Source organism: Callorhinus ursinus, unplaced genomic scaffold (assembly GCF_003265705.2).
Source record: "Callorhinus ursinus isolate GAN/ISIS: 27379988/994484 unplaced genomic scaffold, GSC_fseal_2.0 scaffold13, whole genome shotgun sequence".
NCBI lineage: Eukaryota > Metazoa > Chordata > Mammalia > Carnivora > Otariidae > Callorhinus > Callorhinus ursinus.
The window spans coordinates 35,906,648-35,928,624 of NW_027397075.1; the positions used below are offsets into that span (position 1 = coordinate 35,906,648).

Consider the following 21,977-nt stretch of genomic DNA (forward strand, 5'->3'; position numbering starts at 1 on the left):
TCTCTCTCTCAAATAAATAAATAAAATCTATAAAAAAAAATTAAAAAAAAAAAGAATCATAAGGCAAAAAATCATAAGGAAAATGCATTTACAGCCCTGTACTGTATTTATCCAAAAAATCCATGTATAAGTGAACTCATGCAGTTCAAACCCAGGTTGTTCAAGAGCCAACTGCAACTGAGTCATTACAGGTAAAGCACTTAGAAAAGTGCTACAGTCTATGGTTTATAACTGCAGCCTAATAATATTAGTTATTACTATTATTATTATTCCATGCGCTCTCTCCGCATGCCATTCCCCCTGCATCTCCACATATTCACCAACGAAGAAGATCCTCCCCTCCTTACAAATCAGAAAATGGGAGCTCAGAGAGACTGAGTAATGCACTCCACGTCCCACAGTTAGCCCTGGTCGAACCAGACTTTGGATCCAGCACATGTATTAATCACAGTTTTCACAGCCTCCCAAGTCAGCAGTTCAAAAATACACAACATAGACCCATTCCTTTGTTTGTTCATTCACTCCTTCACTCACTAAGAGCTTACAGTGTGCCAGGCACTGGACGTGGTGTTGGGGATCTAGACATGAACTAGGCAGATCAGAAGGGAACTGCCTTCAGGGGCGCCTGGCTGCTTCAGTCAGTAGAGCATGTGACCCTTGATCTCAGGGTCATGAGTTTGAGCCCCATGATAAAGATTACTTAAAAATAAAATCTTAAAAAAAGAAGAAGGGAACTGCCTTTATAAAGCTTGTATGCTTGTGAGGGAGACAGATAAGCAAACAAAAATAAACCCATCATGGGCGCCTGGGTGGCTCAGTTGGTTGAGCGACTGCCTTCGGCTCAGGTCATGATCCTGGAGTCCCGGGATCGAGTCCCGCATCGGGCTCCCTGCTTGGCGGGGAGTCTGCTTCTCCCTCTGATCTCCCCCCTCTCATGCTCTCTCTCTATCTCATTCTATCTCTCAAATAAATAAAATCATTAAAATAAATAAATAAAATCTTTAAAATAAATAAATAAATAAACCCATCATATCCTATCAGACGATGGTAAGTGCTATAAAGAAAATGAGAACAAGTCAGAGGATGGAGTGTCAGGATCGAGGTGGGAGGCTTATTTTAGGTAGAAGAATCAGGGAATACTTCCCTGAGAAGGTGAGATAAAACCAATGAGGGGTGTTCTATGGCAAGATCCGGGGAAAAATGTGGAAGGTAGAGTGAACTCGAAGTGCAAATATCTTGAGACAGGAACAAGGTTGGCCTAGCGGAGGAGTGAGAAGTTTGGATTCTGGAGGGAGCTGGTTTGGAGAGAGAAGGTGTAAAAGAGCCTCTTGAATAATAGGGAAGCAAATTAATGGGGGAAATAAGACAGTGTTGCCAGGCACCGCTGAGAATCCACTCGAGCTCTGAGTTCATAAAATTAAGACCAGCAAGCCTGCTTCGTATTTTTAATCCAGCCACATTTGGAGATTTGGTGCTTGGATGCAGACCTGAGTAGGTGAGTAGAGTGTTACCAGATCTGGGGGTTTGGCAGGTAAAGGCAGTAGAGGGGAGAGAGGCAAGGGCATTGAGCCTGTTCCATGGACTCAGGTGAGTGTCTGAGGGCAAGGCCTGAGGGCCATGATGGACGGTGACAAGGTCTAGGGATGATGGCCTGGTGGACGGAGTGAGACCCAACAATGGCTGGAGTGGGGTTCCAGAGGGAGCAAGCTGGAAGTGAGAAGGTAGTAGCTGGAGAGGGGTGCCAGAAATCCACAAGTACTAGTACTAGTACAAGTCCTACTAATGAGCAACACAGAGCGTTACTGTAAGACTATTTGGCTGAGAAGTCATTGTTGATCACCCATACCAGGGGTCGCAAACCTGGCCACATACTAGAATGACCTGGGGAGCTCCTAAAATATACACGGGCCTCCGATTCTCTAATTCCAGCTCAATTGGTTCAGAGGAGGGGGTGGCAGTGCCCGAGGTTTTTTAAAAGTTTCCCAAATAATTCTGAAGTGCAGCCAGGGCTGGAGTTGATTGGTCTAAGCAGGCCAACCAGCGGGCCTGAGGAGAGGAGTGGTAAAGAGTATGGACGTGAGGGCGCCTGGGTGGCTCAGTCGTTGAGCGTCTGCCTTCGGCTCAGGTCATGATCCCAGGGTCCTGGGATCGAGCCCCGCATCGGGCTCCTTGCTCGGCGGAAAGCCTGCTTCTCCCTCTCCCACTCCCCCTGCTTGTGTTCCCTTTCTCGCTGTCTCTCTCTCTCTCTGTCAAATAAATAAAAATCTTTAAAAAAAAAAAAAAAAAAAAGTATGGACGTGAGCCAGCAGGGCTCCAGGTTGCACTGGAGGAGTGACCTCGAGTTGGTGACTGGCCCAGCATGGGAGGTTTATGGAGATTGGACGGCCTGTCCTTCAGAGCCAGTGGGGAAGGGGCAGCGAGGAGCAGTGGTCCAGGAGTGACCATGAGGAGCAAAGCAGACACCGGCCGCTCCATCAGGCCCTGGGACTCTTGAGGGGTAGCTCCATGTCCTCAGGAGTGAGTTGGGTATCAGTCAGAGCAGAACAGTGAGAGGGACATTCAGAGAAGAGGCTGAGGACCTAGTGGGAGGGGGTGGGAGATAAAGTCAAATAAGGATATGTACTGAGCTGTGTGGGGAAGGAGACCCAGGAGCGCTGGATTGAGGGAATCACAAAGGTAATCACAAGGCATGATGGGATTAGTAGCAAGGCCTTTTAGCGGAAGATGGGTAACTGACTTCAATTAAAACCTCCCTTTTGTATTATATTTAGACTCTTGGGCGGTATATTAGTTTCCTAAGGCTGCTGTAACAAATTATCACAAACTTGGTGGCTTAAAATAGTAGGAATTTATTTCCTCATAGGTCTGAAGGCTAAAGTCTAAAATCAGGGTATCAGCAGGGCCATGCTCCCTCTGAAGACTTTAGGGGAGAATACTTCCTTCCCTTTTCATAGGTTCTGGTGGCTCCCATCAATCCCTGGCATCCTTTGGCTCATGGCTGCATCACTCCATTTTCTGTGCCTGTTTTCACATGGCCATCTTCCTGTGTCCAAATCTCTCTCTACCTATAAGGGTAACTGTCATGGGGTTAAGGGCCATCCGAATTCAGTGTGACCTCCTCTTGATTACAATTACAAAGACCCTATCTCCAAATAAAGTCACAGTCATGGGGTACTGAGGGCTAGGATTTCAACATACCTTTTTTGGGGGGGGAACACAACTGAACCCACAACCATTCATGGGGCAATTCATGGAGGGGATGTGACAGCCAGGGCACTGTTCTTACCCAAAGAATACAGGCTCCTGGGGCTGCTCTTAAATCCACGGAGAGGGCACCGGGGTGGCTCAGTTGGTTAAGCAGCCGATTCTTGATTTTGGCTCAGGTAGTGATCTCAGGGTCCTGGGATGGAGCCAAGGCAGGCTCTGTGCTCAGCAGGGAGTCTGCTTCAGGATTCTCTCTCCCTCTGTCCCTACCTCCACTTGCTCATGCTCTCTCTCTCTCTCTCAAATAAATAAATAAATCTCTAATTCCCCTGAGAGCCTGTCACCACAGAAGAGGGCAACTATAGGCCTGCTTTAGAGACCTCAGTTCCAGGGCAGCGAAAGCTGGAGGTCTCACCAGGACCTCAACCCTGCCTGAGTGAGAAAACAAAGCTGATTCAGTGGAAAACCCATCCTTATAGTGGGTAAGCAATTCAAACAAACTTTGTGTTCATGGCAGGTCAGCAGTATCCTGAACAAATGAATAGCACATATTTGTTGAGAAGCTAAAATTGACAAGATAATGAAAGCCTAAAAGATTTCTTATGATCTCAGGCACCTGCGTGGCTCAGTCATTAAGCGTCTGCCTTCGGCTCGGGTCATGATCCCAGGGTCCTGGGATCGTGTCCCGCATTGGGCTCCCTGCTCCTTGGGAGCCTGCTTCTCCCTCTGCTTCTCTCTCTCTCTCTCTCTCTCTCTCTCTCCCTCTGTCTCTCATGAATAAATAAATAAAATCTTTAAAAAAAAAAAAAAAGATTTCCTACGATCCCACCACTAGGATCAGGCGGTGAAATTAGAGATAAAGACAATGAAAATAACCTCTCTTGTGCTACAGAACCCAAATTTAGTAAGATGGGTGATGTACTTAATCAATTATCAAGGATTAAGTGCCTATTACTGCAACACTGACACGAGAAAAATAAAACACATGGCACCATCCTGCAAAGGAACCTATCCAGCAGTTGAGGATGTGAAAACACTAGAGCCACAGATGAAAGACAAGATCTAGTTAACTGTTGGGTGCCTGGGTGGCTCAGATGGTTAAGCAATTGCCTTCGGCTCAGGTCATGATCCTGGAGTCCCAGGATCGAGTCCCGCATCGGGCTCCCTGCTCGGCAGGGAGTCTGCTTCTCCCTCTGACCCTCCCCCCCATGTGCTTTCTCTCTCTCTCATTCTCTCCCTCTCAAATAAATAAATAAAATGTTAAAAAAAAAAAAAAGATCTAGTTAACTGTTAAATTCATGGTGTAGACAGACTCAGTAATACAGAAATCCCCAAATAGGAGAGATTAATGATCCCAGGATTACTCAAATCGGGCTTCCTGGAGTTTGATAAGTATTTCCTTAGAATCTGTTTTGGGGACCCCAGGCACTAGGCTGGACCCAAAGCCTTCAACCTTAACTCTGTGAGATAATTAGCATCCTGGTTTTCCAGGGGAAGAAACCAATGTCCACACACATAAAGTGACTTGCCCAAGGTCAGACAGCTTGCAGGTTTCCAAGTTAGGGACCAAGCCCAAGTTTTTTATCCTCAAGTCCATGGCTTTTTGTACAATGCATTGAAGGGTGAGTAGGGTTTGGATCGGCAAGGGAAAAACAAGGAGTGTTTTATGTGTGGGAAATAGGATTAATATTTTATTATCACATTTAGCTAATTGGCTCCCGAGAGCCAGCCTGTATCCCCAGATGTGGAGCTGCTGTCTTAAACTCTTAAAATATCTGGGTCAGTGAGAAGAGGATCACAAGGTCTCCTTATGGTTATTTTTAACTTTAAAATAACCTTTAAAGAAAAGGAGAGGATAAAAATGAAAATATATATATATGTATGTATATATATATATACATATATATATATCAGAAATTTTACAAGCTGAAGTGAAAAGGGAATTGTTCAATGGGAATAGCTAGGTGATTGACCTTGACTTGCAAGCTGCAGGGAGGGGTCCCCAGTGGGTCACAGTGGTTCCCGGCTTCATCAGAACCGAGAAAGGTGGCCTGGAATCCACATCAGAAAGTAAGCCTGAGACAGGAGCAGAAACCAAAGGCAGGAGACATGCAGGTGCTGGTACCACTTCCCCAGACCTGCCTTCAAAAAAGACATTGCCCTTGATTCTTTCCTCAGAAAGTAATGGAGAAAGAGAGTCAGGTGGGCCTCGTCCAGCTTCTACCACTGGTGTTTTGCATGTTTCAGAACAAAAGGAAAGGAAGAGGAATCTTTTAAGCAATTGCCCTGGGTAATGTGAGAATGACACCATTTGACATGGGAATGATGCTCTTATGAAAAAAAAGTATTGAGTATTGCTTTCTGTCTTTTGAGACAAATGAGCCATAATACAAACCCCCTGCACAGCTTTCCCATCAGGAAAGATACCAGGAATGAAGACGCAGTAAGTGCCAGAACATATGTCTCCCAGGACCTCAAAGGGAGAAGTTCCTGCAAAGCATCCCACTGTGTCACGTGTCCAAAGCAGCATGTAAGAACAGCAAGATGGGCACTTTGCTACACTGGGTCCCATGTAGGGGGAAATTGTCCTCAGATAAAGGTCCTGAGACGAAGGAACTTCTCCCTGGTTGCATCTGTAAGCCAAGGCCCTGATCATAGCAAATGTTCACTAAATGCTGAACGTCGTTGAAGGCTAAGACTAACATATACGATGCAAAAAGACAACTACGCAAATCCATGTCTCTCTAAGGGCTGAATTGAGTGCTACGGGAGTTCCTAAGCGAGCAAGATTAATATGAGCTGCTTTCCCGGAGGAAATGAGCCTTCAGCGGGGCCTTGAATGGATATAACTTGCACAGAAAAGGAATGAGAGGGGCTTGGTGCAGAGAAATTCATTTCTTTAGGCTCTGTGTATGTACACCACAGACACATAGTGAGCAAAGCACATCTTGGTCCCCGCACTCACGGAGCTCATTATCTAGCAGTCCATCTCCTTAGAATAGAGGGTACTGATGGGTCATGACAAAGGCTGACATTTATTTAGGGCCTATGATGTGCCAGGCACTATGCTAAGTGCTTCACAAATATAACCTCATCTGACCTCACTGCAACTCAAGGATAAGGGGGTTACTATTACCACCATTTTATGGACTCGAAGCTGAACTCACACAGCTAATGAGTGCTGAGGCCAACATTCAAATCGAGGGCTGTCTTGGCTTCTGGGCCATTTTCCTTCCATTCTACCCCATGGGAAATGAGGTCAGGGGAGATGGTACGGTGGGTGGAGTGCTTGGAAGCCAGGCAAAGCAGTTCATATTTGCTATGGTGGAAATAAGAAGTTATTTGTTATCAGTTCTCTCTTCCTGCTGTTCCTGGATCTCCTCTGCCAAAGTCGGATTCCTTAGGGTACACAGGAGATTCAGAGGACCCTCCAGGCAAGACACAGTCTCTCCCTCCAGATCTCCATCGGCTTTCCGGCATAGTGAACTGCAGTGGTCGTCTTGAAAGGAAATTTCAGAGTCATTATTTTTCTCTCTCCCTTAAATTCTAAACCTATAGATGCCATTAAGAAACCAGTCCCCATGGTTTTTCTCATCCAGCCCTGTACTCACCATTTTTAGTTTTCCTAAGATCTGTAAGAACCCTCAAAGTCGCCCCAAAACTGGAACACCCAAGGGTTTTTGTTTGGTTTTAATTTTGTTTAAGATTTCTTTTTTGGGGGGGCGGGCAATGCCTGGGTGGCTCAGTTGGTTAAGCATCTGCCTTCAGCTCGGGTCATGATATCAAGGTCCTGGGATTGAGCTCCACATTGGGCTCCCTGCTCAGCGGAGAGCCTGCTTCTCCTTCTCCCTCTGCTGCTCCCCCTGCTTGTGCTCTCTGTCTCTCTCTCTCCATCTCTCTTTCTGTCAAATAAATAGGTGAAATCTTTAAAAACATTTTTTTTCATTTTTTTAAGCAATCTCTACACCCAACATGGGGCTCAAACTTATAATCCCAAGATCAAGAGTCGCATGCCCTACTGACTGAGCCAGCCAGGAGCACCCCAGTCTTTAGGTGGCATCTTACCACCCAAAACAGCCAAAGTGGAAAGAGAGATGCTTAAAGTTCTCCTTACATTTATTTCTCCACCTTCACAGGGAGGAAAAGAGGGTGTGAAAGAAGAAAGATCTGCATTCTCTCCACCTCCCTTGAGGACAAGGGATTGTCCCTGCCCTCAGTGCTCTCCTTCATTTCTGAGTTGGGAAACACTGCTTCCTAATGAGGCCAGGATCAGGAAGCACAGGGTGAAGGTCAACCCACCTGAAGGAAATAGATTTAGAAATGCAACAATAAAAGTGGAAATTCTCACACTCATACGGGTATGTTTATCAACTATAAAACACTTCCACAGACATCCCTTCAGTTGAATTTTTCACAAAATTAGGCAGGTTTTAATGTTGATATTACCTTTTTTTTTCTTTTTGAAGATTAGGAAACTGAGGTACAAAAAAAAAAGAAGTGACTCCCTAGGGTCAGAGAGGTAATACTTGCAGCCAGGCCCACTGAGCTCTAATTCTGTGCTCTGTCCTCTCCGGCATATCCACTCAGGAACCTTGAACTGGCCAAGGACACCAGTTGGGAAGAGGGAAGCTTCATGGCCACTCTCTATGGTGCCATCCTCCAAGATCAGGGAGATTTACCCAAATTGGTTTTTTTTTAAGATTTTATTTTTTTATTTGAGAAAGCACACAAGAGGGGGTTGGCGGAGGGGCAGAGGGAGAGGGAGAAGCAGACTCCCCGCTGAGCAGGGAGTCTTAGGCGGGGCTTGATCCCAGGACTCTGGGATCATGACCTGAGTTGAAGGCAGACGCTTAACCAACTGAGCTACCCTGGCGCCCCCCCAAATTGTTTTAATTTCATTTTATAATCTCCTATGAAACTATCCTCCAGAAACACACATATTTCTCTTATAATATTTGATTTTGGTCCTAGCAATCTTTGAGAGTAGTAAGTTCCATATGTGTGCTATTCCTATGTAAAAACCTGCTATTTTTACCTTGCCCTGAAACTATTTCTTTAAAATGATAAAGTTGTCCCTACCTCTGGGATTTAATAGATTCATATTTTTATTCTATGATTTTCATTATTTTATAAATTTCAATCATATTCTCCTCTCAGACTGTGTCTTTCCAGAATGAAGAGCCATAATTCTTTTATCATCCCTCACAAAAGAACCCTCTCTACCCTCTGGATCAATTTAGGCATCCTTCCCTAGACCTTGTCAGGTTCTGTATGTCTTTGAGGTACATCAGATCATCGGGTGCCCGTCACTTTGTCCATTACTCTGTATAAAAGAGTACAATGACTTCAGCTAAAATAAAGTGTAGAAATATTTGAGAGACACTTTTAAAAATCAAACCATTCCTTTGCTCCATGTCAGCCCAACATATGCTGAAAAAAGATACGTTCTGCTTCAACTCTGAATTGAATTTCAACACGCTGGTACTAGACAACCTCATAATCTATCATGAAAATGACAATTTACAAAGTGCTTTCACATACAGGATCTCAGTTGACCATCACATGAACCATGCAAGGTAGAAAAAAACGCATTATGATCTTCATTTTTTACATGAGAAAATTGGAAAGATGAGTCTAGCCCAAGGTCAAACAGCTAGAAGTACAGCCTGAGTTGCTGATCATCCACTGAGAGAATCGTGCTTTATCCACTGTGCAATACAATACAGCCTTCCTGATAACCTCTTGTGATTTCTGTTAAAGCACCAAACTAGCCCTCTCCAGGGCCCTTTCGGTGGTCCACAGCGCAGTCACAAAACACTCTCTAGCCCGCTTGAGAGGAAGGATGTTTACGGTTGGTCTAGACCCTTGTCCCTCCTCTCTCCGTGCTGTCTCTACAATCTTATCACAGGCACTGATGGTACCCTCCATGCACATGACACCCAAATTTGTTATCTCTAGGCCACACCTCTCTTCCGAGCACTGGACAAGTACACAAAACTACAGTTAACATCTGGATGTCTCAGTATGTACAAAGACTCATCCTCTGACCCCATCATATCCCCTGCCACTGCCAAGACCCAATTCTCTTCTGATGCTCCTCCTCTCAAATACCTCCCCGGGAAGCTAGGAATCATCTTGACATTTCGTTCCCTCTCCCCAACGCTGCTCGTATCCAATCTAACACCAAGTCCTTCCACTTTTGCCTCCTGCAGTGCTCTCTAGCCTGTCCATTTCTTTCCGCATCCTCAGCCTCATCAGCCTGCCTGCAGCCTCATCTCACGACACCTGTTTCCATTGCTCCCACTCCAGCCCCACTGCCCTTCTTTTAGCCTGTCTCCCTCACATGCTTTCATTTGCCAAAGGGCCCTAGAACATTCCTCCCTTTCTTCCCTGCCTCCTTAAATTCCTAGAATTAAATGTTCCAGAAGCCTCCATCTTCAGACAGAGTTTGAAGGGTCTTTCCTCAGGGAAACCTCTCTTGACCTCCCTGAGTTACGTTCCCCCATTATATTTTGCAGGGCACTAATTTGACATGGTTTTGTGATTTTAATTAATGTCCATCTCCCCTACTAGATTTGTAAGCTTCTGCTCACCGTCATATATTTCCTGTGTTGCTCTGAGCTTGGCACACAGAGGCACAGCCTTACATCAAGGTGAATAAATGAATAAGCCCACTAACAAGGAAGTGGTTGCATATGATACACATCCTCATTATGGAACAGAAATAAGCAGCTGTTAAAAAATGAGACATCTATATTTACTAATATGGAATGGTGTTCATGACATATTATTGATTAAAAGCTGTACATTACACAATAGTATGCGTACTATGATCAGTTATTTTTAAAACCTATGTATGTCTTTAAAAAACAAAACAAAACAAAACTCTAGAGGTGCCTGAGTGGTGCAGTTGATTAAGCAACCGACTCTTGTTTTCGGCTCGGGTCATGCTCTCAGGGTCATGAGACTGAGCCCCATGTCAGGCTCCATGCTCAGCACAGAGACTGCTTGGGATTCTCTCTCCTTCTCCCTCTGCCCTGCCCCACCTAGTGCATGCACTCTCTCTCTCTCTCTCAAATATATAAACAAATCTGAAAACAAAAACCCTCTGTGTATGCATACATATGTGTGTGTTTAAAGGGCCTGCAAGACCAGCACCAAAATGCCTCCACGCTTTCCGCGGAGAATGGGAATAAGATAGGTTAGAGAAAAATAGGCTAACAATTTCTACTCACAAACTGCTTGCTGCTTTGACTTTTTTCAATGGCCACGTGGTATTGTTGTAATGATTTTAACAAAATCCATTTTTAAAAATAATGAGGCGATTCACTGAAGTTTAGGAAATGCTTTCTAAATACAGCAAAAAATAAAAACAACTATCACTTTGTATGGGGTTCCTCAACAATAGCAAGTTCCAGAAGCCAGCACACTTGCAGCTCAGAGCTTCAGTGGAGCATAGGCTGTGACAGAGAGGCCAAAGGAAGAGAATAATGAGGCAGGCCAGCATTTGTTTCCTTCATCTGGGTCTTCCCTTCACGTGACTTCTATAAACAATAAATATTTTGAAAAATCACTGCTCTTGGATTCACTTGAACAATCTGAGAAAGAAGGTAAGTGAAAGAACAGCGTACATTTTTCTGAGTTTTGTTGTTGTTGTTGTTGAATACAAGTAGTTATGCGAGGACACCTTTATTTCTCTTCGCCTGCTAAGTAACAAATCTTTTGTGGTCTTCACCAGAGCTCCAAGGGACAAGACAGCTTCCTGAAGCCACAGACTGTAGAAGGAGCGGGGCCAGATACGCTGGTGATGTGGAGACAGGATGACTCCACAGCTACCAGCACGAAACATCCCTCGGGCTGCTGAGAGAAGTGTGTGCAGGTGGACAGGCCCACGGTCAGGAAAAAGGAAGAGGTAGGTGTGTGGGGGTGATTTCTCCAGCAGCCAGCCTGCAAGGAAGAGCTGGGAAAAGTCTGTGAACGTGGAATAAATGGCTGTCACTTGGAGCTGCACTGATTCTTTTTTCAGACTAATGGCTCAGATGGTGGAACAACCAAACAGTGACTAAAATATGAGTCAAATGTTTCCAAATCATGCCAATGAAGCAGGGACATGGCAAGCAGAGAGCGGGTCATTAGGGGTTCTGATCAGTACTCGTTAAACCCGGAGAAATTCACTCTCCTTAATGACTGCCTCTTTCAATCTAAGTCATTTTGACATTAGTGAGCTGAGGACAATAAATCTTTATGGCTAGTACACCTACTGATCAGCTCTGAACAGAGGGAAAGGGGGCTCCCAGCTGGGCTTGTGCACCTTTCCCAATCTCTCCTGGGATCTGCCCAGCTTGTCTTCAGTTATCCCACAGGGTGTCAGGAAATTCTTAAAATAGCCTCAGAGTTGGTGTCTTGATATTTTTGAAAACCAACTTTCATTTAAATACACAATAGCTCATTTTAAGAAGTAATTTGGGGGGGGGGGGGGAGCAGGTAAGGAGAGGCAGACCATTAAATGGAACCTCAGGGCAGGCAGCTCCCAGAAGGCGTGGAAGAGGCGCAGCGTGGGCTCTGAGCCTCACGGAAGCACCACGTGGGCCCACAACAGTCACAAGGGTGGTTTCCCCTCCCCCTCCTTCTGCTACTTTCTCGGTTTCAAATTCTTTCCCCAAATGTTCACTTCCTATTTTACAATTCAATTTTTCCAAAAGCTTTTTTGGTGAGGAGATCCTGAGAAGATTGGTGTTTCCAAATGGCCTGAGGTACTTAGCAGAAAACAAAGCCTCTTACCACATTTATTGTTAGACGACTTCGTCAAGAATAAGGTACCGCCAATCCCTGTGGAGTCAGCTGTCTGTTTTCTTACCGCCCACCACTCTCCTTTCGGGGGATTATCACTCCTGGAGCAGGAGGAGTAGAGAACAGAGCTCAGCACTAAGAAATATAGAAGGCTTTGCCCCGCAGACCGGAGACTGTAGGCGGAGACTGGAGCTTATTTCAACCTGCACTGGGCACTCTGCTCACACTCTCTGTTCTCTTCTCCTAATGGATTCACTTAGATGTGAGGGTAATATGTTGTGCTTTTTTTTAACATTTTTTATTGTGGTAAAATATATGTAACATAAAAAATGACCACTTTAGGGGCACCTGGGTGGCTCAGTTGGTTAAGCATGTGCCTTCGGCTCAGACCATGATCCTGGGGTCCTGGGATCGAGCCCCGCATCGGGCTCCCTGCTCAGCAGAGAGCCTGCTTCATCCTCTCCCCCTGCCTCTCTCCCTAGCTTGTACTCTCTCTCTCTCTCTCTCTCAAATAAATAAAATCTTTTTTTATGACCATTTTAACCATTTTTAAATGGACAGTTCAGGGACATTAAGTACATTCGCATTGTCATGCAACCATCATCACCATCCACCTCAAAAACTTTTTCATTGGGGCGCCTGGTGGCTCAGTCATTAAGTGTCTGCCTTCGGCTCAGGTCACGATCCCAGGGTCCTGGGAGAGAGCCCCGCATCCGGCTCCCTGCTCCACGGGAAGCCTGCTTCTCCCTCTCCCACTCCCCCTGCTTGTATTCCCCTTCTCGCTGTCTCTCTGTCAAATAAATAAATAATCTTTAAAAAAAAAAAAAACTTTTTCATCTTCCCAAACTAAAACTCTGTTCTCACTAAACAATAACTCCCCACTGTGTCCTCCCCCAGTCCCTGGCAACCACCATTCTACTTTCTACCTCTATGAATTTGACCCCTCTCAGTAGCTCTTGTAAGTGGAATCATATCATCTTTGTCTTTTTGTGATTGGCTTATGTCACTTTGCATAGTGTCTTCAGGGTTCACCCATGTTGTTGCACGTGTCGGAACGTCCTTCCTTTTTAAGACCAGATAATATTCCATTGTTTGGATATACCACATTCTGTATACCTATTCATCTGTTGATGGACATCTGGGTGGTTACCAAGGTAACATATTCTTAACTTACTCCCACAATTTAGGCTTGCAGATAATTTAAAATCAATTCCATTTGTTGAGTATTTAATAAGGGTAACTCACTGTGCTAGGTATTGTGGGAGGTACAAAGGTGAATCAGACATGGCACCTGCTCTCGAGGAACTTACGCTATACTGGGAGAGGAGGAAAAAAAGTGACTAGCATTTGCTAATAGCTTACCATGCACCAGGTACTTTGCCCAATCACTGCACGTATTGCTCACGGCAACATTAGAGGAAGATATTGTAATATCCACCTTACAGGAGAAAAGGAAGTCTCAAGGACCTTCAGTAACCACCTCCAAAGTGAGGTGAGACTGGGATTCAAACCCACATCGTAGATGCAGAATCTTGTGTTCATTCTAGGGACCAGCTGCTCCCTTTGGTGCAAGGCAGAATGTGACAAATCCTGGGGGGAAAGCTATAGGAAGGTGGAAGGGAAGAAATGACCGCCCTCCTCAGGCCACAGGCTCACGGCAGAGGTCAGTCTTGGAGGTTAGGAGGGCTTATGTTTGACAGAGATAAGGGAGTAGAGGAAACTGTTTGCGCAGAGCAGAGGAGGGTTGGCCGAAAATGTAAGTGCATACAGAGGGGCTCCGGCATGTAACATAAGGTTGCAAAGCAGAGCGGGGCAAAATCAAGGACATAAAGAAATGCTAGCTCGAAGAGTCTGAACTCCACCAACTAGACAATGGGCAGCCATTGTGGGTTTTGAGTCAAACACAGTTACAGCTGTGCTTTGGGAAGGTCACCATGGGAACAGTGCATCACAAGGATGGAGGGGTGGGGGTAGTTTAAAGGTGGGAAAGCCAGTTAGGAAAGTATTGGAATTAGCAGATGAGACATAATTAGGCAGAACGGAAAAGAGGGTATGGAGGTCAGAGATATCTTAGAGGTGGGGATGACAGAACCTGGGCACTAATGCATTATGAACAGGATGACCATACACCCCGCTTTGCCTGGGACACCTGCCTTCCTGGTTCAACTACTAACAGCATCCGTTCACTCTCAAAGACATCCAAGTTAGGGCAATAAAGAATATGTCACACTAATTATGAGGAGTAAGAAAACAGAATCAAAGGTGACTTTTAAAAGACTTTGAACCTGGATTAATAAGGAAAGTGGTAACACCTTTAGAAACACAGGAGGAAAATGAGGTTTTTTGGAAAGACGATGAGTTTGGATTTGGACAAGCTGAGTTGGCTGCTGAGGTGAGGGTTTATTTAAGGGAGATAAGCACCTTGCCCGTGGATTTGCGCTGTATCACATGAAGGAAGGCATCATTGACCTAAAAAAATTCCAAAAAAAAAAAAAATGTGGTCACACTTGTGTATTTCAACAGTTGTTGGTAGTTGGAGTCTTAAAATAGCTAAAATATTAAGATGTGTCTCCAATGAACTATACGCAGCTAACTATGCCATACTAACTAAATAATTAATCACCACAAACTCAAAGGAAAAAAAATAATATTTAAGAATAATCCAACCTTGGAATTTTTCTGTCTAAGGTATAGTTTTCAATGTTGTCAGATAAATGACAGCAGGGAAGAAGTCCTCAGGCCTGTCCATACTCTATCATAATATTCCTCTGTGTTCTAGTTTTTGAAGGGATATAGCCACTGCCAGAAGAATCAATAGTTTAATAATTTACAATTTTTATCTTTTTATTAAAATTGTCCTGTTTCCAGCATAACCAAAATTGCAATCTATCTCAAATCCTACTTTTTTAGAAGTACAAGGTTATAAAACATAAATTAAGAAGCAGCCACAGTAATCAAGACAGTGTGACACCAGCAAAAGAATAGATAAACAGATCAATGGAACAGATTAGAGACCAAAAATAGACCCACACAAGTAGAGGCAGCTGATCCTTAACAAAGGAGCAAAGGGAATTCAATGGAGAAAGGACAGTCTTTTCAAGAAATGGTGCTAGAACTACTGGACATCCACATGCAAAAGAAATGAATCAACACATTGTCCCTGTATCTTTCACAAAAGTTAACTCAAAATCAATCTTATACCTATAAGTAAAAGGCAAAACTATAAAACTTTCAGAAGAAAACAGGAAAAAAAAATCCACATCACCTTGGATCTGGCAGTGAGCACCAAAGCATGATCCATAAAAGAAAAAACTGGTAAGTCGGACATCATAAAATTATAAACCTCTGCTCTGCAAAAAACACTCAGGAGAATGAAAAGACAAGCCACAGCCTGGGAAAAAAATCTTTGTAACGATGCATGTCTCATAAAGAACTTGTATCTAGGGGCATGTGGGTGGCTCAGTCGTTAAGCGTCTGCCTTCGGCTCAGGTCACAGTCTCAGGGTCCTGGGATCAAGTCCCTCATCGGGCTCCCTGCTCCGCAGGGAGCCTGCTTCTCCCTCTCCCTCTCCCCCTGCTCTCTCACTGTGTCTCTCTCTGTCAAATAAATAAATAAAATTTAAAACAAAAAAGAACTTGTATCTAAAATATATAAGGAATTCTTAAAATTCAACAATAAGGGGCACCTGGATGGCTCAGCCAGTTAAGCGTCCGCCTTCAGCTCAGGTCATGATCCCGGGGTCCTGGGATCGAGCCCCATGTCGGGCTCCACGCTCAGTGGAGAGCCTGCTTCTCCCTCTCCCTCTGCCTGTTGCTCTGGCTACTTGTGCTCTCTCTGTCAAATAAATAAAATCTTAAAAAACAAAACAAAACAAAAAAAAACTCAACAATAAGATCAGGTGCCTGACTAGCTCAGTCAGTGGAGTGTGCAACTCTTGATCTCGGGGTTGTAAGTTCAAGCCCCATGTTGGGTGTGGAGATGACTTAAAAATAAAATCTTTATTTAAAAAAAAAACTCAACAATAAGAAAACAAACAACCCAATTAAAAAAGCAGCAAAAAATCTGAACAGACACCTCATCCATAAAGACAGACAGATGGCAAAAAAGCACACGAAAAGATGTTCAACATCATACGTCATTAAAGCAATGCACACAAAAACAAGATACCACCACACACCTCTCAGAATAGCTAAAATTCAGAACATGGACAACAGTGGATGCTGGCAAGGATACAGAGCAACAGGAACTTTTTATTCATTGCTGGTGGGAATACAAAACGGTACAACCACTTCAGAGGACAATTTGGTAGTTTCCCACAAGGCTAAACATAATCTTACCATGTGATGCAGCAATTACATTCCTAGGTAATACACTGAAAACTTAGGTCCACACAAATGTTTATAGCGCCTTTATTCACAATTGTCAAGACTCGGAAGCAACAGAGATGTCCTTCAGTAGGTGAATGAGTAAACAAACTGTGGTACCTCCGGGCAATGGAATATTATTCCGTGATAAGAAGAAATGAGCTATCAAGCCACGAAAAGACATGGGACAATCTTAAGTGCAGACTGTTAAGTAAAAAAGCCAGTCAGAAAAGGGTCCATACTATATGATTCCAACTATATGACATTCTGGAAAAGTCACAACTATAGAGACAGTAAGAAGATCAGTGGCTGTCAGGGGTTGGGGTAGGGAGCAGGGGTGAATACATGGAGCCCAGGGAATACTTTAGAGCAATAAAGCTATTCTGTATGACACTATAATGATGGACACATGACATTATACATCTGTCTTGGCAAAACTTATAGAACTGTACAGCACAAAGAGTGAGCCCTAATGTAAACTATGGACTTCAGTTAATAATAATGTATCAATATTGGTTTATCAATTGTAGCATATGTACCACACCAAAGCAAGATGTTAACACCAGTGGAGGGACTCTTGGGTGGCTCAGTCAGTTAAGCATCTGCCTTCAGCTCAGGTCATGATCCCAGGGTCCCGGGATCAAGTCCCGCATCAGGCTCCCTGCTCCGCGACGAGCCTCTTCTCCCTCTCCCTCTCCCTCTGTACTCTCCTTCTCCCTTTCTCTCTCAAATAAATAAATAAAATCTTAAAAAAAAAAGATATTTAACTAGTGGAAACTGGAGGTGGGAGAAGGAATATAGGTAGGAGAATGCTCTATACTTTCTGTTGAATTTTTCTGTAAACCTAAAACTGCTGAAAAAGCAAAGTCTCCTGATATTTAATAAAATAAATAATAAATGCAAAAAATTAAAATTGAAAAAAGCAAAGAATGGAAGAAAACAGAAGTGTCATTATTTGCATATAATAATCTACATAGAAAAACTAACCAAAGCAACGGACAAGCAAATAAGAAAGGTCTGCAAGATTGTGAGGAACGAGATCAGCTAACAAAAATTACTGACATCTCTCTGTATCAAAATAATCCACCAGGAAATATAACAGAAATAAAATAGTGCTTTCAAAGGCAACAGAAACAGTAAAGTACTTATAATTAACATAACTAAGAATGATCCCCAAGACTTTATGGAGAAAAACTTTAAAATCTATTTAAAAACGTGAAAGAGCTGAATAAACGGCAATATAACCCTATTCACAAATAAGACAACTTAACATTGTAAAAATATCAATAGCAATACTTCCCCAAATTAATCTAAAAAGTCAATGCAATTCCATTCCAAATTTCAGCCAGATATTTTTTAGGGACTAAACAAATCTATTCCAAAATTTACTAAAAGTGCCTGGGTGGTTCTGTCGGTTAAGCATCTGCCTTCGGCCCAGGTCATGATCCCAGGGTCCTGGGATCGATCCCTGCATCCCACTCATGTTCTCTCTCTCGCTATCTCTCTCTCTCTCTCAAATAAATAAAATCTTAAAAAAAAAACCAAATAATTTACCTAAAAGGATAAAGATTCACAAAGAGCTAAGTCAAATTTTAAAAACTAAGGTGGGGGGGTGGGGGGATGGGTTAGCCTGGTGATGGGTATTAAAGAGGGCACGTTCTGCCTGGAGCACTGGGTGTTATGCACAAACAACGAATCATGGAACACTACATCAAAAACTAATGATGTAATGTATGGTGATTAACATAACAATAAAAAATAAACACACAAAAAAATAAAATAAAATAAAATAAAAAATAAAAACTAAGGTAGAAGAGTGACACTTCCAGATATTAAAACATACTTCAAAGCTATAAAGATAAAAACAGTATGATACTATTATAGGAACAGAAATCTGAACCAAAGGAATAGAAGAGAAAGCAGATTGTATCTGGGAACTTGAAATAAGATGAAGGTAGCACCACAAATCAATGGAGAAACAATGAACTATTTGGTCTCGGAAAACTAGCTCACTACAAGGGGAAAAATAAAAATTGGTTACCTGATTTATACCCAATACAGAGGTGACTTAAGATGGATTAAATCCTTAAGTGTGAAATAAAAGTATAAAGTTAGTAGAGAGGGGCACCTGGATGGCTCAGTCAGTTAAGCAGCCGACTCTGGACTTCAGTTCAAGTCATGATCCGGGTCCTGGAATCGAGCCCTGCATCAGGGTCCATGCTCAGTTGAGAGAGTCTGCTTGAGATTTTCTCTCTCCCTCTCCTTCTGCCCTCCCCCTGCTCACACACACTCTCTCTCTCAAATAAATAAATCTTTAAAAAAAAAAAGTTAGTAGAGAAAAAGAGAAAAGATCACTGTGGCCCAGACATGACAAAGGACTTTTTAAACATGTCCCAAATAGCACTAACCCATAAGGCAATTTGCTTGATTATATTAAATCGAGACAAAGGTGATAGAGAAATGACAAATTTGGAAGGACAGACCTTTGCAAAGTCTCAAACTAACATCTAGAACCTTGCTACTCACAGGGTGGTTCAAGGACCATAGGCTTCTGCATGATCTGGGAGCTTATTAGAAATGCACAATCTTGAGCCCCCTCCCACCTGTACTGAATCATAATCTGCATCTTAACAAGATCTCCAGGTGATTCATATGCACATTAAAACTTGTGAACTAGAGATTACACAAGGAACTTTTGCAAATTGGTAAGAAAGAGGCAGGGAGCCCTGTAGAAAACTGCATGAAGGGCTTAAATTGCTAAACCCAAATGTTTACCAGATCTATAAAGAGATGATTAGAAATCAGGGAAATGCAATTTAAAATAATAAGATGCCACTTTATGCCTCTCAGTTTGGCAAAAATCAGAAAGTAGGACAATGCTACATAGCAACAGGGTGGCGAATAAAGAATTCGCATGCACTGCTGGCAGGGGCATAAACTGGTCAAGCCATCCTGGACAGCAGTTTGCTGTCAAATTAAGTATGCATATATCCTGTGACCCAACAACCCTACTCCCGGGAAAATACTCCCAAAGCAACTTTGCACAAGTCCTGACTGTGAGACTGTGGATGACAGTGCTGATAACGGTGGCAGGGAATCAGGTCACCCCCAGAGTGCATCACTAGGAAGCTGATGTGTAAAATATGGCAGGTGCACACCACGGTGTCCTCTGCAGCAGTGGGAAGCGATGAACTGGAAACAGCACCAGCAACATAGATGGATCTTAAAAAGACTGCACTGAGTGAAAAATGAAGAAACAGAACAAGGTCTACAGCACAACCCTATGATGTTATTTGTGTGACTTGAAAATAAATTAGCACACAAAAAAATGTATGTTTTAAAAGGAAATATAAATCCAAGGACATGTACCAAACACACTACGGAGAGTGAGTCTGAGGAGAGGAAAAAGAGTGGAGGATAGTAGCGGGCAGTGAGGATAAAGGGAGTAAGTAAATACCGACATCCAGAAATACACAGACGTAAAAACAAAAGATGGTCCAACCGTGCAAATGTGCTTTGAAATGAGGCATATGAATAACCAACCCTTCCCACTTGAAATCCTTCCCCAAAAGCATAGAAAAAATTAATAAAGATAAGGAGAGAAACCAACCAATCAATCAAACGAATCAATTCTCTGCAGCACAAAATCCCCGGTTTCAAAAACATCTGTCTTGAGGGTCTTTGTGCCTCACGGAGACCTTTCCAATCCATGCAAATTTAGACGTACTCAAAAGAGGTGGAAGAGGTCTAAGACACGTGTTTTGAAACATGCACCCCTGCCCTGCCGATCACGATCACTTGGAGGCACAGCTCAGGTGACTCACAGCTGCATCTCTCCCTCTCAGTTAGAAGCCGCGTGTTCCCAGAGATCTGTCACAGCCCAACGAAAGAAAATACTCGGGAAAGCACGCACGATTCAAGATAGTGATACTTCTTTTACCTGGCATCCTGGAGAAATAAGGAATCTCCTAACAAGTAAACCTTAACTTAAAAAGAATATTGTTCCTTTAAATGCTAGAGCTTCTTTTTAATCATTTTGCATATAAATACTTATAAAAATGGAGTACACATTTACCTCACTTCTCTGAAAGATAATCTTGGTGGGAAGCATACACTTTTTGTTCCATGATTTGGGAACCTCATGACTTTGAAGATCCGTGATTTTCCCTTCTGTTTTTCAGATGTTCTGTTACTTCTATGTCCAGTTGCCACTTCCCTGTGATTGTAGATACTTCTAAAAATAACCCAACTCTGTCCCCTTTCTACCCTGTGGTTTCCATCTGGGCTGGGGAAACAGACAACCAGTGGCCTTAAGAACTGGATGCCTAATAAGTGTGATGTGAGGCTCTGAGTGAGAAACTAGGAAGGAAAGTGCAGGGCATTAGACCAGAGTCTATTGATAGCTAATTCAGATGCCTGGGGACATTTTCTTCCTTCTGCATTCTACCAGCTGTGGAAAGGGAAGGTGCTCCATACTGCTCCCCAGAGAGATCCACAGGCTGTCCCCAGAACCCTCCCTCACAGTGGGTGAAGCCATAATTCAATTTGTCTCTGGAGATATGTAGAAACCACCCCTTCCCCCAATAATAACCCTGTCCTGAGAGCTTCCCGACAAAACAAAGAAATTCCTTAAGTCTTAGTTTTTTATTGACTGGCATACAGAATACCCCATGAAAGTTGATGAATAAAATGAACTCATGAATGAATGAATATACCTGGGACTGAGTGGGATTGTTTTTAAATGGTAAAAAATGTTTAGTTAGTGATACACAGTCCCAGTTTAATTATATTTATTATCTCATTTTCTCTAATACAAGTTGATCTGAATCTTCTTTTAAAAGTCAGTCAACCCATTTTACCAAAAAAGAGATACAGATGACAAGTAAGCATATGAAAAGATACTCAAGATCATTTTTCAATAGAGAAATGCAAATTAAACCCACAACTAGATACCACCAGGTACCTACTAGAATGGCTAACGTGAAGGAAAATGACCCGACAGTATAGAGTTCTGGCAGGCGCCCAACAATTAGACTCTCATAAATTGTCGGTGGGAATGCAAAATAATACCACCACTCTGATAAGCAGTAAGTTAACCGTATAGTAGCAAATCAGTACAAACAAAATCCCGAAGTGTACAAACAGATAATGCATACTGGAACATCAGTGTCTCACCTAGAATATACCAAAAAATAGAAAACCCAACATGCTATGTATGGGCTTTGGTAGGAATGCAATAATAGTGGTCGTGGGGCGCCTGGGTGGCTCAGTTGGTTAAGCGACTGCCTTCGGCTCAGGTCATGATCCTGGAGTCCCGGGATCAAGTCCCGCATTGGGCTCCCTGCTCAGCAGGGAGTCTGCTTCTCCCTCTGACCCTCTTCCCTCTCGTGCTCTCTATCTCTCATTCTCTCTCTCAAATAAATAAATAAAATCTTAAAAAAAAAATAATAGTGGTCGTGTCTTCAAAACCTGGGCGGTAGAGACAGGAAGGCAAAGCGAAAGAGCAGTGGACACAGTCAAGCGTGTCTCTTCCTGAGGAGCATCGATAACTGGCATTTGTAGGATTCTGCATAGATTTCTTTTAAATGGACATTCTCATCTAATGATGTTAACTAGGCA

The 21,977-nt window shown here is 43.2% G+C and overlaps 1 protein-coding gene across 2 annotated transcripts in view; it reads right to left on the minus strand.

The window, feature by feature from the left end:
- Positions 1-2,829: 2,829 nt before the first annotated feature.
- The window catches only part of LOC112828458 (quinone oxidoreductase-like protein 2), a 38,543-nt gene continuing 19,395 nt past the window's right edge, over positions 2,830-21,977 (minus strand). The window contains exons 10-11 of one of the 2 annotated variants that reach the window (XM_025877501.2): positions 14,416-14,463; positions 2,830-6,703 (exon numbers count right to left, since the gene is read on the minus strand). In XM_025877501.2, coding sequence (XP_025733286.1) covers positions 6,623-6,703; positions 14,416-14,463 — 129 coding nt within the window. In that variant the 3' untranslated portion in view covers positions 2,830-6,622. The remainder of the gene's footprint in view (positions 6,704-14,415; positions 14,464-21,977) is intronic. The other variant, XM_025877502.2, reaches the window with a different exon arrangement.